Source organism: Diabrotica virgifera, chromosome 10 (genome assembly GCF_917563875.1).
Source record: "Diabrotica virgifera virgifera chromosome 10, PGI_DIABVI_V3a".
Lineage (NCBI taxonomy): Eukaryota > Metazoa > Arthropoda > Insecta > Coleoptera > Chrysomelidae > Diabrotica > Diabrotica virgifera.
This window is the reverse complement of record NC_065452.1, coordinates 33,144,978-33,160,332: the sequence shown is the minus strand read 5'-3', so window position 1 is coordinate 33,160,332 and position 15,355 is coordinate 33,144,978. Positions and strand designations below refer to the sequence as shown.

The window sequence follows — 15,355 nt, the reverse complement described above, 5'->3', positions numbered from 1 at the left end:
GCCAACTAGGGTCACGGATACCAGCGTTACAGCATTAGACAATGTATTTGTAAATTTCTCGAACTCCGAAACACTGTATCAGATCACAGAACAGTTTTGGTGGAACTTGACTTTGAAACGGAATTGTCATACTTTATGCAAAAAGACAATTTGGTGAGGACTCGATAAATCACTTTATCGTTAACCTCATTAACGAAAACTGGAATAGTGTTTATGGAATCTTAGACACTAATCTAGCATTTCAAGCTTTTATAAATATCTTTTTGTATCATTTTAATAATAGCTTTCCATCAACAAGGAAAAAAATCAAAACAACTAAAAATAAATGGATTAATAGTGAAGTGCGAAAATCGAGTTTTGAATTAAGAGATTTACACGCATTATCAAGAGCAGTACCAATTCTTAGAGATTTTTATCAACAACAAAGGAAAAAACATAGAAAACTTTTGACCAAAACAAGAAAAGATTATTACCAGAAAATCATTACTTAGTCTGATAATCCTAATAAAATCGCGTGGAAAATTGTCAATGATTTTTCAAAAAGTGCTAATAACAATGCTAATACTTGTTTAATGTATGATGACAATAATATAATTACAGATCCCCAAGAGGCAGATCCCCACTTTTAACATATTTTTTAAAAATACACCCATTGATATCGTGTCGAAAATTCCATGTAATACAGTAGACAAAGACATTCAGTCAATTATTACAGATCATGAAAATTTCTTTCAGTTGTACCCATTTACTGAGCAGGAACTGATCGAACTCCTGCAGTGTAAACTTAAAAACAAATCCTCTAGTGGTTTTGACGAGATACCTGCATTTTTGGTGAAAAAGGTTTTACCTTTTATAATCAATCCTTTAACTTATCTCACCAATTTGTCTTTTTGCAATGGGGATTTTCCTAATTACTTAAAGACAGGCAAAGTAGTTCCCATTTTAAAAAAAGGAGATCCACACTGGTCAGCAATTATAGGCCTATAACAATTCCCAGTATATTTTCAAAGGTATTTGAGTATGGATATTTAAAGAGATTAAATGGATATCTAAAAACCATTAATATCATAACTATAAATCAACATGGTTTTCAAGACAATAAATCTACTAATACGGCAGTCCATGCATTTTATGCTCTTTAACCAGTTTGATTGATGCAGGCGAATGTCCTATTGGAATATTTTGTGATCTCAGTAGGGCATTTGACTGTGTCAACCATGAAATATTATTTAAAAAACTAAAACAGATAGGTATTACAGGAAATTCTTTACAGTGGATTATGTCATTTCTAAACAATAGACAACAATATGTGAGCCTGCAGATGAGGATCGAGGATTGTGTGACCAGTTGTAGATCTAGTCTTGTTACTACAAACATGGGTGTTCCCCAAGGATTTATAATAGGACCAATTCTCTTTGTAGTCTACATTAACCACATCGTACAAGTGGACAGAGCGGTAAATTTCACTATATATGCGGATGATACGTCAATTATTCTATCAAACAAATCCAACGTAATCCTACAACATCAATGTAATGATTTTCTTTCATCTTTATATTCTTGGTTTTGTGATAACTCGTTGCATCTTAATGCAGAAAAAACGCAAGTTATACATTTTCACAATAAACAAAAATACCTTCAAAATCTTCAGTTTATTTTTAACAACATGCAAATAGCTACGGTCTCGTCAGTCAAGTTTTTGGGAATAACGATTGACGAAAGTTTTGATTGGAAGTTGCATTGTGGAGCGGTTGTTTCGAAGTTGAGTTCCATTAATTATCTAATTAGAAATTTAAAATATGTTTTGACGGAAAATCAGCTAATTATGATATATTATGCACTCGTGGAGTCCAGGCTAAGATACGGGATATGTTTTTGGGGTATGTCTGGTTATGCAAATGGTATTTTCGTCATACAAAAGAAAATATTGCGTTGTGTCGCTGGTGTCTCCCGACTAACTAGTTGTAGAGAATATTTTAAAAAATATAAAATTTTAACATTGGCGTGTCTATACATTTTTGAATTATGTGTTTTTATTTTTAATAACTTACATCAGTTTAAAACGAGTGGTGATATGCATAATTTAAATACCAGATATTGTAATAAACTTTATATACCATTTTCAAAAGGTAACATTAAATTTAAATCGCCTAGGGTATACGGGCTACAGGTGTTTAATCATTTGCCCACAGATGTAAAGTCCACAAGTTCAATAAATGTGTTTAAGAGGAATCTTAGGCAGTTTTTGTGTGAAAAAGTGTTTTATACAGTCGAAGAATTTTTTAGATCTTAGATATTAGCTGTATTTCATTTAGTTTATAAATTCATTTCATTTTATGTCTTGTTTAGTCTAGTTTAGTGTTTAGTTTTTAGCAATGTATATTTATGACTAATTATATACAAACTATGTTTGTCAGAAAGAAAATAAAGAATTTGAATTTTGAATTTGAATTTGAAGATTCTTGAATATTGAACTTGAAATTATATTTACTATTTGAGTTTATTGGCCAGAGAGAAAATTTGAGTTTCTTGGTCGTGTCTCTAGAGGTATAAGGTATGAGTTCCTTTAGCTTATAATGCAAGGAAAGATCGTTGGACCACGAGGAAGAATTTTTTGGCCGCGAAACCTTCGTGAATGGTTCAGAATATGTACCAACAGTCAAATTATTACGTGTAGCAGTTTCAAAAATGCAAATGAATGTAAGAAGAGTATAAAAAGAATCTGTGTGTACTTTGTACGCACGTAAGAAGTTATACTTCTATTATAATATAATATAACTTCATATTATGATTTCAACGAAATCAATATACCTATCTACTTTAAACAGTTTTTTTGTATTGTATTTAAATATTAAACTAATTTTAGAAAGAACAAAAAGAATACCAAAAATTAAAAAAAAAAGGATAGGTATGACTTTGTCCGGATTCGAACAGGTGACCTCTCGATCCCTAGGCGAATGCTCTATCGATCAGCTACCACCGTTTTTGTATTCAGTCGATCATTTCTCGGACATAATTACAATCACGGTGACAGATTCTTCTTCTTCTTCAAGTGCCATCTTCGTTCCGAAGATTGGCGATCATCAGGGCTATACGTATTTTCGAAACTGCTGACCGAAACAATTCGTTGTTGCTACAGCTATACCATTCCCGTAGATTCTTTAGCCAGGAGTTTCGTCTTCTTCCTATGGATCTTTTTCCTGCTATCTTCCCCTGCATAATTATTCGAAGCAGTTCATATCTTTCGCCTCTTGTAATGTGTCCCAAGTATTGCAGTTTTCGTTTTTTGATCGTAAATATGACTTCCTTTTCTTTATTCATTCTTCTCAAGACCTCGACGTTTGTGACTCTCTCCGTCCATGATATTCTCAAGATTCTGCGATACATCCACAGTTCAAATGCCTCCAATTTTTTGATATCAATCTTTTTCAGCGTCCATGACTCCATTCCGTAGAACAGCACAGAAAGTACGTAACATCTCATCAGGCGAAGTTTCATTTCAAGACTCAAATCTCTTCCACAGAACACTCTCTTCATTTTAGTGAATATGGATCTGGCTTTTTCTATTCTTATTTTGATTTCTGCTGAGCTATCGTTGTCTTCATTTACGAAAGTGCCTAAATATTTGTATTTGCTAACTCGATCGATAATTTCATTGTGTAAATATAAATTTTGGACATTTCGTGTTGATTTTGATATTACCATAAATTTAGTTTTCTTTATGTTCAAAGATAGTTCATATTCTTCGCTGCAGTCTGCTATCTTATTCAACAATGTCTGTAGCTCTGGGTGACATATACATTCATTGAAAATAAACATTTTCAATAATACTTATTAGGAGGAAGACAAATCCACAGACAAAAATTATAATAAATATATTTACTAAAAACACTAATAATATATCCTTTTCACGCACACCTTATTTGCGCTACATAACTTAAAAGATGTAGGGACTAATACCATACTGTCGATGTGCGCATGCGCCAGGCAATGTAAAAATTCACCCTCGTGCCTAAAGAAGTACAACTTTAATAATTATGAGATTAAATTCGAAATTGAATAAAATTGTATGAAAGTATAAAACTTGTGTTTTCTAATTTGTTCTTCTTCACCCGGTTTCATAAAGTGTGTTCCTACAGAAGTTTTCAGCTGTCACCGACTGTCAGACGTATGCGAAATATTAATTTCGCCGTTCTAACAAGATTTTCTCAGATTACTAGTCAACAAAGTACACTGTTCCATGAAATATTTAATCAGTTTGAGATTAGTTTCTGACAGTTTGAAAAGTTTCCGAACTTTTTGCAAACTGGTAATCACGGACATGCGCAATTAGTCTAATTTTGATTCACTCACATGTTCACACTAAATAAGTATTTATATTTATATCAAATAGGTACCTTTACCTTTGTTTTGGTTATTTTGTCGATTTAAGTACATATTGTATTCTAGTGTTTTATTTATTTATTTATTAAGCTCAACAGGCCGTGAAGGCCTAGGGCTGAAAGATTTAATTTTTCCTTACAATTACTATTACATATTTATATATAATGCTATATCCTATACTACTATAATATATACAATATTACATTTGTTTGTATAAAACACTTAATACTACACTTAACATTATAGTCTTTCCATACATTTCTTCACCACTTCCTTCCATTGTTTTCTGTCCAAAGCTTTTTCTTTCCAGTTTACAATATTACTTTGTTTTAAGTCTTCATATACGCTGTCCTTCCATCTCCTTCTTGGTCTTCCTATTCTTCTTTTTTGTATTGGCTTACGTAATAGAACCATTTTTGGCATTCTCGCCTTTCCCATTCTTTCTATGTGTCCTAAGTATCGGATTCTCTGTGATTTGATTGCCGTCGTTATTTTTGGTTCATTATATAGTTCTTCAAGTTCCTTATTATTTCTTCTTCTCCATTGACCGTCTATTTTCACGCCTCCATATATTGCTCGTTGTATTTTCCTCTCCCATCTTTCTAAAAGGTCTATTTCTGATTTTTTAAGCACCCATGTTTCACATGCATATGTAGCTGTAGGTCTGATAACTGTTTTGTAGATTCTTATTTTTGTTTTTCTTGACACATCTTTGGATTTCATTAATGGACGCAATGCTCCATACTTTTTGTTTGCTTTTGCTATTCTTGCTTTTATTTCCCCTTCCCCATGTCCCTTTTCATCTACTTTTACACCCAGGTATGTAAATTCTGAAACTCTTTTAAATGCGCATACATTTTCTCCTTCTATCTCCAATGTGAAATTGTCTTCATTTTCTTTATCTGTTTCTCCCATTATCATGTATTTTGTCTTTTCCTTATTTATGAGAAGACCAAAAGGTTTGGCTTGTTTTATTATATTGCTCATTAATTTTGTTAGCTCTTTCTTACTTGTCGATAATAATGTTAGATCATCTGCGAATGCAATACATTGGTGGCCATTTTTAAAAATCGTTTCCTGTGTGCTTATTTTACTTTTCCTGATTATTCCTTCCAGTATTACATTAAAAAGAGTCGTTGATAGTGGGTCTCCTTGTCTTAATCCTTCCTTTGTTTCAAAATTATTTGATTTATGTCCCTTCCATGCTATTTCGTTTGTGGAGTTATCCATAGTCATCTTTACCATCCTGACGATTTTACTTGGTATGCCCATTTCTTTCATTAGTGCGTACATCTGTTGCCGCTTTACCGTATCATAGGCCTGTTTAAAGTCGACGAACAGGACGTATACTGCTATTTTATGTTCGTAGCACGTAGTTTGGATTTCTTTTAACGCAAATATTTGGTCTGTCGTCGACCTATTACTTCTGAATCCTGCCTGATATTCGCCCAATATCTTTTCCGTGTATTGATTCAGCTTTTTTCTTAAATGTTTGTCAATATTTTGTACACGACTTCTAGCAACGCGATACCTCTATAATTTTCACATCTCATTTTATCACCTTTTTTATGTATGGGGCATATCCTTGCCCTGGTCCATTCTCCTGGCATTCTTTCTGTTTCCCATATACTTTTTATCAGGCTATGTATCTCCTTGTGTAGTCTTTTTCCTCCTGCCTTTATCATTTCCGCCGATATTTCCGTTATTCCTGGGCTTTTATTGTTTTTTAGCCCTCTTATTTCATTTTCTATTTCTTCCCTCGTAGGTGTTTCTATTACTATATGGTCATCTTCAATTTCCTGGATTGTTCCCCTTTCTTCTTCGTTTTTGTTTAAAAGTTGTGTAAAATAAGTTTGCCAATTTCTCATTATTTCCCCGGGTTCATTTATTAATATTCCTTCCTCATTTTTCATATATGGGTTATGTTTCTGATATCCCCTTTCCATTTTTCTTGTTTCCTGGTAAAAGGATCTTATTTCCTTTTTTTGGAATTTTTCCTCTATCACTTTGAGTTTTTCTTCGTTGTATTTTCTTTTTTTATTTCTGCATGTTCTCTTCATAATTCTCTTCAATTCTCTATATTCTTGTGTGCTAATGTCACTATTATTTCTTAAGTTTTTTATTCTTATTTTTCTAATTTCTTCTGCTATTTTTTGACATTCCTCATCATACCATTCTTTTGCTTTTTGTTTTCTATTACCTTTAATTAATATTTCTTTACTGGTGTTTAAAACTGCTTCTTTTATGCTTTCCCACTTTTCTTCCGGGTCTAGTGTTTCTGGTTCTTCGTTTAGTCTGCTGGTTATTTGTTGTTCGTACTTCTTCTGTGTCATATTATCTTTTAGTATTGCTGTGTTGAATTGTTTTTTGATTTCTTTGTCCCTTTGATTGTCTTTCTTTATATTAGCATTTATTCTATAGGCTGCTCTTACCAAAAAGTGATCTGTGATCTTAGTGTTTTATACTTTTTATAATTTATGAAACAATGAGTGACAGCAAATACTATGGACTGTCCATAGTATTTGTTAAAGGTGTGCTCGTTGCTCGTGTTGTGGTGTAAAGTGTAAAGTACTTTACTTTAAAGTAGTAAGGTTAAAGTTTTCGTTTCCCTCGTTTTCCAGAATGCTTTCTTCTTCTTTCTTTTCTTTTCTCTGGGCACTAGGCAACTTGCCAGCTCGGTAGAATATTGTTCCTTGTTCCAACAAAAATCACAAACTAGTTCGCGGCTGGTTGAATTCGCACATGCGTATTGTGCAGCAGTCAGAAACTGTCATGAACTAGTTTGTGATTCTTTGTAGGAACAAACCTAGTATAAACTTAAAGTGAACATTAACTAAAGTTCACTTTAATGTGTATTACAATTCCATTGATAAAGGTACCAACTTAAAATTTAAAGTCCACTTTAACTATTATGAAATCGAGCATAAAACCCGACTTACACCAACAATAAATTGATGAAGAAATTGACCAACACTTCTTCAAGGTCAAATGTGACGTGTACAAAAAGTATTGCTTGTGGTACAAAACACAATTTGACATCCAATTTTACCCGCAGATAACCTAAAGTGTTCTGTGATTTTACCGAGAATCAAAAGATAATTAAGCAATTTGACGAAATAGAACATGTTCTATTAAAGGACATGTTTAATTTCGTCAAATTTCTTCATTTTATTTTTATTCACGGCAAAATTAGATTTAAAATTGTATTCTGTACACGTCCAATTTGACCTTGAAGAAGTTGGTTAATTTCTTCATCAAAATATTGTTGCTGTACAGCGGGTTAACATTCTTTTTACTTCTTTTTACTGTAGTAGTTACTATGAACCCCTATCAAAAATAGCCTTATGTTATTTCCTTATTTTAGTAATGAGTACTTACCCTACACCTAAACCATCTTTAACTACTGGTCCAAAGCCTCCTGAAAATATAGCTGGAGAGTTCAAAGTGCTTGTGGAAAGAATAACATGATTTAAATGAGCATAATCAGGATCTTCAAATATATTACACATAGTGTTGGTCTTTTCTGCGAACTTCTTTAAAGCAAACAAGTGCCTATCAAACCCTTGGCCCATGGCTGCTTCCCTTGTTAATTGATTATGCATGTCCGAACATTTAGATATCATAGCTTTAAGCTCAGAAACTAAGGGTTTGTTCTGTGAGGTGATTGCCAAGGAAAATTCCTGAAAAAATCATCATTTATAAAACACAAACACACTAACAGCAGATAATATGAAGTCGCATTTAAAGCAAAATTGGGAACAATAACATCTACAGCATGAAATAAAATGCATTTTGATTAGAGGTTGATCAGCTAGCTCAATGGGACGAGCGGTTGGCCGAACTTCACTTCGCCGTGATGAATGTGAGTTCAATCTCCAGCCAGGTGAACGGAAAACAGAAAAGGCTAACACGTCAGTATAAAATTCTAATATGAATCTGAAACTTAGACTGGAATATGCGGGCGTCTGATCGGTATATGAGGGAGCAGTACGGCAAGGAATCTTGCCAGTGGAATATGCGGCTCAGTGATACTCCCCCATAGATACCTACCAGAAGGGCGTTGACGCCTAAATACCAATGTATATACAGAGTGAGTCACCACTAACGGGACGGAAGATTACAGCGAAATGGTAAAAGATTTGAAAAAAAATTTAAATTAATAGTTTGTAAGTTGATAAAAGCTACATTTTAAAATGATTTTGAAATATACAGGGTGTCCCAATAAATGGCGGCGTATCAAAGTTATATTTTTTCTTATGGAACACATTGTATAATAAACACATTAAAAAATAAGGTATAGTTTCATAAGGCTTCACTATACCTATGTACAGAGTGTTCTGAGTTATATTGACTTTTTTACATCTAAATTGTTGGATATTGGTTGAATGTATTCCATGATTAATTATTACACATTTTTGTCTACAGGGTGTTCAAAATTTACAGTTTCATTATTCAAGTATTCAATGTGTCACATGATGCTTATTTTAAATGGAACACCATGTATATTAATAAATAATTATGCTTAACACATTTACCTCTTTCGAATGGTATATGGATGTCCTATACCTAGGTATCATAGTTTTGCGTAATTTACAATTATTTAAATTATTAATCTGTAAATCGATTTTAAAACAAAAGATGAAGTTAATTAATGTCATTGTATGACATTGTCATTTTATGACAATACGGTCTGGTAATTATCTTATAATTAATGCATTCCATGAATGATTATTACACATTTATTTACAGGGTGTTCAAAATTTACAGTTTCATTATTGGATTATTCAATGTAGCATAATATGATGGTTATTTTATTAGAACACCATGTATATTAATCAATGATTATACTAAACACAGGTTCCTCTTTCGAATGGCATATAGATGTTCTATAACTAGGAGTCATAGTTTTTGCGTAATTTACAATTTTTTTAAACGGTACATCGATTTTAAAAACATTTATAGTCACTCTCGATTTTTAAACCCATTATCTTGGCATAGTTGTTATCGAGTGTAGTTGTAAATAAATATGTAGGTATATTTTTATTTGCTGATTTGTAAAATAGATTTTTTCGTTATTGAAAATAACTAAATACATAATGAAACATAAAGAATCTTAATAAAACAAATACATAAATAATACAAAATGAACCACAACTTACTATAAGTAAAAAATTATCAGTTATGTAATACATGTTCAAAATGTTTATACAACAAGCGATTTTTAAATGATTTGTTGAAATGTAGGGTAGCAAGTGTAGCATTTACAATATTTTTAATATAACCCCATTTAAAAAAATTCATCTTGGTCAATTCTGGTGACCTAGGTTGCCAAATATATTGACCGAATCTATCTATCCATTTATTTCTAAATTTTATGTTGAGGTTGTTCTTAACATCACATCAAAAATAAGCAGGAGCTCCGTCCAATTGGAGCCACATGTTTGTTCACACGCTAAGTGGAAGGTTTTAAGAAGGATCCAACAATTTGTTTTAAGAAATTTAAAAAAGTGACTCCATTCAGATTTTCGTCACAAAAATATGGGTCGATAACATACTCGCTCAGAATACTGCCCCAAACATTTACACTTCATCGGTGCTGGCGATCAACAGTAAAATGTTTGTTTACTGTATCATAATAAAATGAAAGCTATGTCTATTAACTAGACGATTATTATGAAAAGTAGGTAGATTCGTCTGTACACAATACATTCTTAAAAAAATCAGGATCTCCAAATTCTAAAGTCTGTAAACTAAAAGTTAAACGTTCCTGTTCTGTCTAATGCTGGTGTAGTTGAGTTTTATACGGATGATAGTGGTTTTTCTTATGTATTCTACATACACTCGTTTGACTGATTTCCAATTGATTCGAAATTTTTCACTTACTAGTATTTGGGTTTTCCGTAACAGAAAGCAGGTCGTTGACGTCATCAAAAATAAATGGTTTATTTTTATTTAACTTTTCGTACCTATGCACCATTACCAGTAGAATGAAATCTATCGAGAAATCCCTCAAAAACGTCCTTTTTTGGGTGTCTTTTATCAGGATACTTTTAAGCGTAAACTTTAGAAGCTAAGAGACAATTTTAAAAATATTCCCCAATGCAAAGTAGCACGTCTACTCTTTCATAGATAGCGTGATATTCATTTTTAGGAACAATTAAATTTGAATGTAATGGGCTCTGCCAAAGCCATTTTTAAGTAAAAAAAAAAAAAATTGAATATCATACACGGATGTTTATAGTTTTGATAATTACCAGACCGTACTGTCATAAACTGACAAGACAATGTCATACAATGACATTAATTAACTACATCTTTTGTTTTAAAATCGATTTACAGATTAAGAATTTAAATAATTATTGTAAATTACGCAAAAGCTATGACACCTAGGTATAGGACATCCATATACCATTCGAAAGAGGTAAATTTGTTTAGTATAATTATTTATTAATATACATGGTGTTCCATTTAAAATAAGCATCATATGACACATTGAATACTCCAATAATGAAACTGTAAATTTTGAACACCCTGTAGACAAATGTATAATAATTAATCACGGAATACATTCAACCAATATTCAACTATTTAGATGTAAAAGTAATGTTTTTATAATTTCTTAAATAACTTGAGAATAAGCCTTCTTTTAAAACTTTACATTTTAAGAAAAGTCAACATAACTCAGAACACTCTGTACATAGGTATAGGGAAGCCTTATGAAATTATACCTTATTTTTTGCGGACAATTAAAAATGCAATAAAATACAGTGTGTTCCATAAGAAAAAATATAACTTTGATACGCCGCCATTTATTGGTACACCCTGTATGTTTCAAAATAATTTTAAAATGTAGCTTTTATCAACTTACAAACTATTCAATTTAAATTTTTTTCAAATCTTTTACCATTTCGCTGTAATCTTTCGTCCCGTTAGTGGTGACTCACCCTGTATACAGGGTGTCCAGAAACTCTACCGACAAACGAAGACAGGAGCTTCCTCAGAAAAATTTAAGACATTTTAACCCAATTCATCTACTCCGAAAATTAGTTAATTAGTTTTTATTAAATAACTCCAGAACGCTTTTATTCAAAAAAATGAAAATTGGTACGCATATTTATCTTCCAGAAATAAATCGATTACAGTTATTGTGAATTTCTAGTACCGGTCATAGGCGTCCGTTTTGGGTAGGGCAACGGTTATTTTATCGCATAACTTTTATGTCTTTAACTTTTAAGCATTTTTGACGCTGGATTATTAAATTGTGAGGTATTTTAGTACTAAAAGATACTCTTACTTTAAGTCGTTAGGACACACAGTTTTCTAGAAAAATCGATTTGAAAATTTTTCGTTTTTTGAATTTGCAAAAAAAACATTTAGAAAAACGAAAACTGGTACGTTTATTTATATTCCAGAGATGAATCGATTTCATTAATTGCAAATTTCTAATATCGGTCATATGCGTCCGTTTTGGGTAGGTCAACGGTTATTTTATCGCATAAATTTTTTGTCTTTAATTTTTGAGAATTTTTGACTCTAGATTATTAAATTATGATGTATTCTAGTACTAAAAGTTACTCTTGATGTACGTTGGTAAAATGCACCAATTTTTTTTTGAAAATTATTTTCAATGTTTTGTCAAATTCAAAAAACGAAAAATTTTCAAATCGATTTTTCTAGAAAACGGTGTGTCCTACCGACTTAAATCAAGAGTACCTTTTAGTACTAGAATACCTCACAATTTAATAATCCAGTATCAAAAATGCTTAAAAGTTAAAGAAAAAAAGTTATTTCATAAAATAACCGTTGCCCTACCCTAAACGGACGCCTATTACCGGTACTAGAAATTCACAATGGATGAAATCGATTAATCTCTGGAAGATAAATATGCGTATCAATTTTTGTTTTTCTAAATAGAAGCGTTCTGGAGATATTTAAGAAAAACTAATTACAAGACGCCATCTTCAAAGAGCATTTTCGGACTAGATGAATTGGGTTAAAATATCTTAAAATTATATAAGCAATCTCCTGTCTTCATTTGTCGGTAGAGTTTCTGGACACCCTGTATAACAAGTAGAGGTTAACGCGAGTTAATAGTAGATTCAAGGTAAAAGTAGATATCGGCATGGCTCGCAACAAGGATGAAAAAAAAAATATGCATAAGATGGAATGCAACCATAGACACGTGTTTCTGACTTATTAGTCGTCATCAGTATGGTATAGCCAAGTTAGAATAGGTGTATGCTAACTTGGGAAAGATCACTACAGAAGCAATGCAACCAATTCGTGGCTGTAATGTTAGAAGACCCTCAGGATTCGAGAGCAACAACTAACACGTCCACGGAGAAAGCTAGCTACCTGAGGAAAGGAATGCCAAATGTCTAGAACGTTTTAATCAAACAACAAGGAGAGGTTAACGAGAGGTTAATTAATCGCGTTTGATTAAAACGTTGTAGACGTTTGGCATTCCTTTCCTGTACGCCGAATGACAACAAATAGAGTAGTAAGGACGGCGAGAGACGGTTCCCTAATAGGAAGACGATCAATGGGAAGACCACAAAAACAATAGAATGACAACTTACTGGAGGTAGATTGAAAAACAGACAGTCATGTCTACATAAAAAGAAGAAGCAATAAGTAAAGAAAATGAAGAAAACTTACTTTGGTGGCATTAGTACAAGATCTCACAGTCTCAGTTCTGCCATGTTTAAAGGCCGCAGTGCTGCAAGATTCGTAGGTTGGCACAAATTTTCCTGTCATTTTGTAATATCCAAGTTGAAATCCCAACTGCATAATAGCATCAGGGCTAACACCCTGTTTCTTACAAACATTCTTACCAATCCGATTGAAGATTAAATAATCTATATCCAGACTTTTACAAGTATTTTTGTATTCTTTCTTTGCCTGAGTAATACTAACTTCCATTTCCTTGTTTAATTGCAAATCTAAAATAAAATATAATGGGTATAAGTTAATAGACTGGTCTAGTTAGACTCAAAAATAGGAATGAGGATACAATAATTACCATCAAGCTGAAAATTGGCAGGATTGTTCAAAATACCATCATAAATAAAATCTTAAAAGTCCTTATAAATCCGACCCGAGCTAAAAAATGGTGTCAAAGGTCACCAAATATGGTTTTTATCGATTTTCAGCGAAACGGTAAGTTTTATCATAAAATTAGTTCTAACAAAAAATGTTGATTAGATAATTATCTATAAAAAATATCTTAATACTTTTTTTCGTAAGAGCCACCGTTTTTGAGATACGATTCAAAGAGTTGAAAGAGTTCTAATCGTCATAATATGTATTAGTACACCACTTATATACATCACTGAAGCTGTAATACAAGTAAACATAATATTCTATTGGTCAATTTAACTTACTTTGTAGGGTGTCCCAAAAGTAGTGGAACGGTCGAATATTTCGCGAACTAAACATCGGATCGAAAAACTGAAAAATACGTTTCAATCATTTTCAAAAATCTATCCAATGACAACAAACACCAACCCCCACTACACACTCTGTAGGTGGAGTGGGGGGTAACTTTAAAATCTCAAATGGAAACCCCCAGTTTTTCTTGTAGATTTGGATTCGTTAAGTAAAAGTAAGTAACTTTTATTCAAGACATTTTTTCGAACTGAAGATAGATGGCGCTATAATTGGGAAAAACGATTTATCCTGATACCATAGGTAAATTATAGAAACGGTCTAATATCTCGAGAAAAACACTTCCACATGAGAAACCAAAAATCAGGTTTTTAATATTTTTTGAAAACCTATCGATGCACACCAAACACAACCCTCCAACATACCCCCTGGAGGTGGGGTGGGGGGTAACTTTAAAATCTTAAAAAGCAATCCCCACTTTTTATTGCAAATTCGAATTCGTCATGAAAAATTAAGCAACATTTATTCGAAACATTTTTTAAAATTGCTGAAAGATGGCGCTAATAAATCGTATTTTTCCAATTAAAGCGCCATCTATCAACAATTCTAAAAAATGATTCGAATAAATGTTGCTTAATTTTTCACGACGAATTCGAATCTGCAATAAAAAGTAGGGATTGCTATCTAAGATTTTAAAGTTACCCCCACCCCACCTCTGGGGGTGGGTTGGAGGGTCACGTTTGGTGTTTATCGATAGGTTTTCAAAATATATTAAAAACCTGATTTTTGGTTTCTTATTTGGAAGTGTATTTCTCGAGATATTAGACCGTTTCTATAATTTACCTATGGTATCAGGATAAATCGTTTTTCCCAATTATAGCGCCATCTATCCACAGTTCGAAAAAAATGTCTTGAATAAAAGTTGCTTACTTTTACGTAACAAATTAAAATCTGCAAAAAAACTGGGGGTTTCTATTTGAGATTTTAAAGTTACCCCACCCCACCTCCAGGGGGTGCAGTGGGGGTTGGTGTTTGGTGTCATTGGATAGATTTTTGAAAATGATTGAACACGTATTTTTCAGTTTTTCGATCCGATGTTTAGTTCGCGAAATATTCGACCGTTCCACTACTTTTGGGACACCTTGTATATTACACCTAATAATATAAGATATTATAAATATGATAATGTTTCTACTACACAGCTTGCGGTCTACCGAAGGATGCAATGTATAAGCTGTATTATTACAGTGCCAACAAAAAAATCTTTACAAAGTGAATGTAACGCGAAAATAATAAGAATTATGATTTCAATTTTATGGCTTATTCCCAATAAAAACAATAACTTGATATGACAAAGTATTAACTTACAATAATTCTTCTTACTTATGCGTCTTATTCAAATTGTAAAGATGGGTTTTGTCGGAATAAACACATTCTATTAGTACGTCGGCTAATCTAATCACCCTACCTATTCTTTTCTCAGAAGGGCTTTAATATAATAATGAAAGCCAACTTTCTAGGCAAAATGTTTATTGCTAAGTACTAATAAACATTTCAATATACAATAAACTTTATGCAAATTTAG

The 15,355-nt window shown here is 32.3% G+C and overlaps 1 protein-coding gene across 1 annotated transcript in view; it reads right to left on the bottom strand.

The window, feature by feature from the left end:
* The window catches only part of LOC114337383 (carnitine O-palmitoyltransferase 2, mitochondrial), a 74,425-nt gene that overhangs the window by 18,362 nt on the left and 40,708 nt on the right, over window positions 1-15,355 (bottom strand). Inside the window, exons 3-4 of the mRNA XM_050663165.1 lie at window positions 13,042-13,325; window positions 7,762-8,063 (exon numbers count right to left, since the gene is read on the bottom strand). Of these exons, the coding sequence (XP_050519122.1) occupies window positions 7,762-8,063; window positions 13,042-13,325 (586 nt within the window). The remainder of the gene's footprint in view (window positions 1-7,761; window positions 8,064-13,041; window positions 13,326-15,355) is intronic.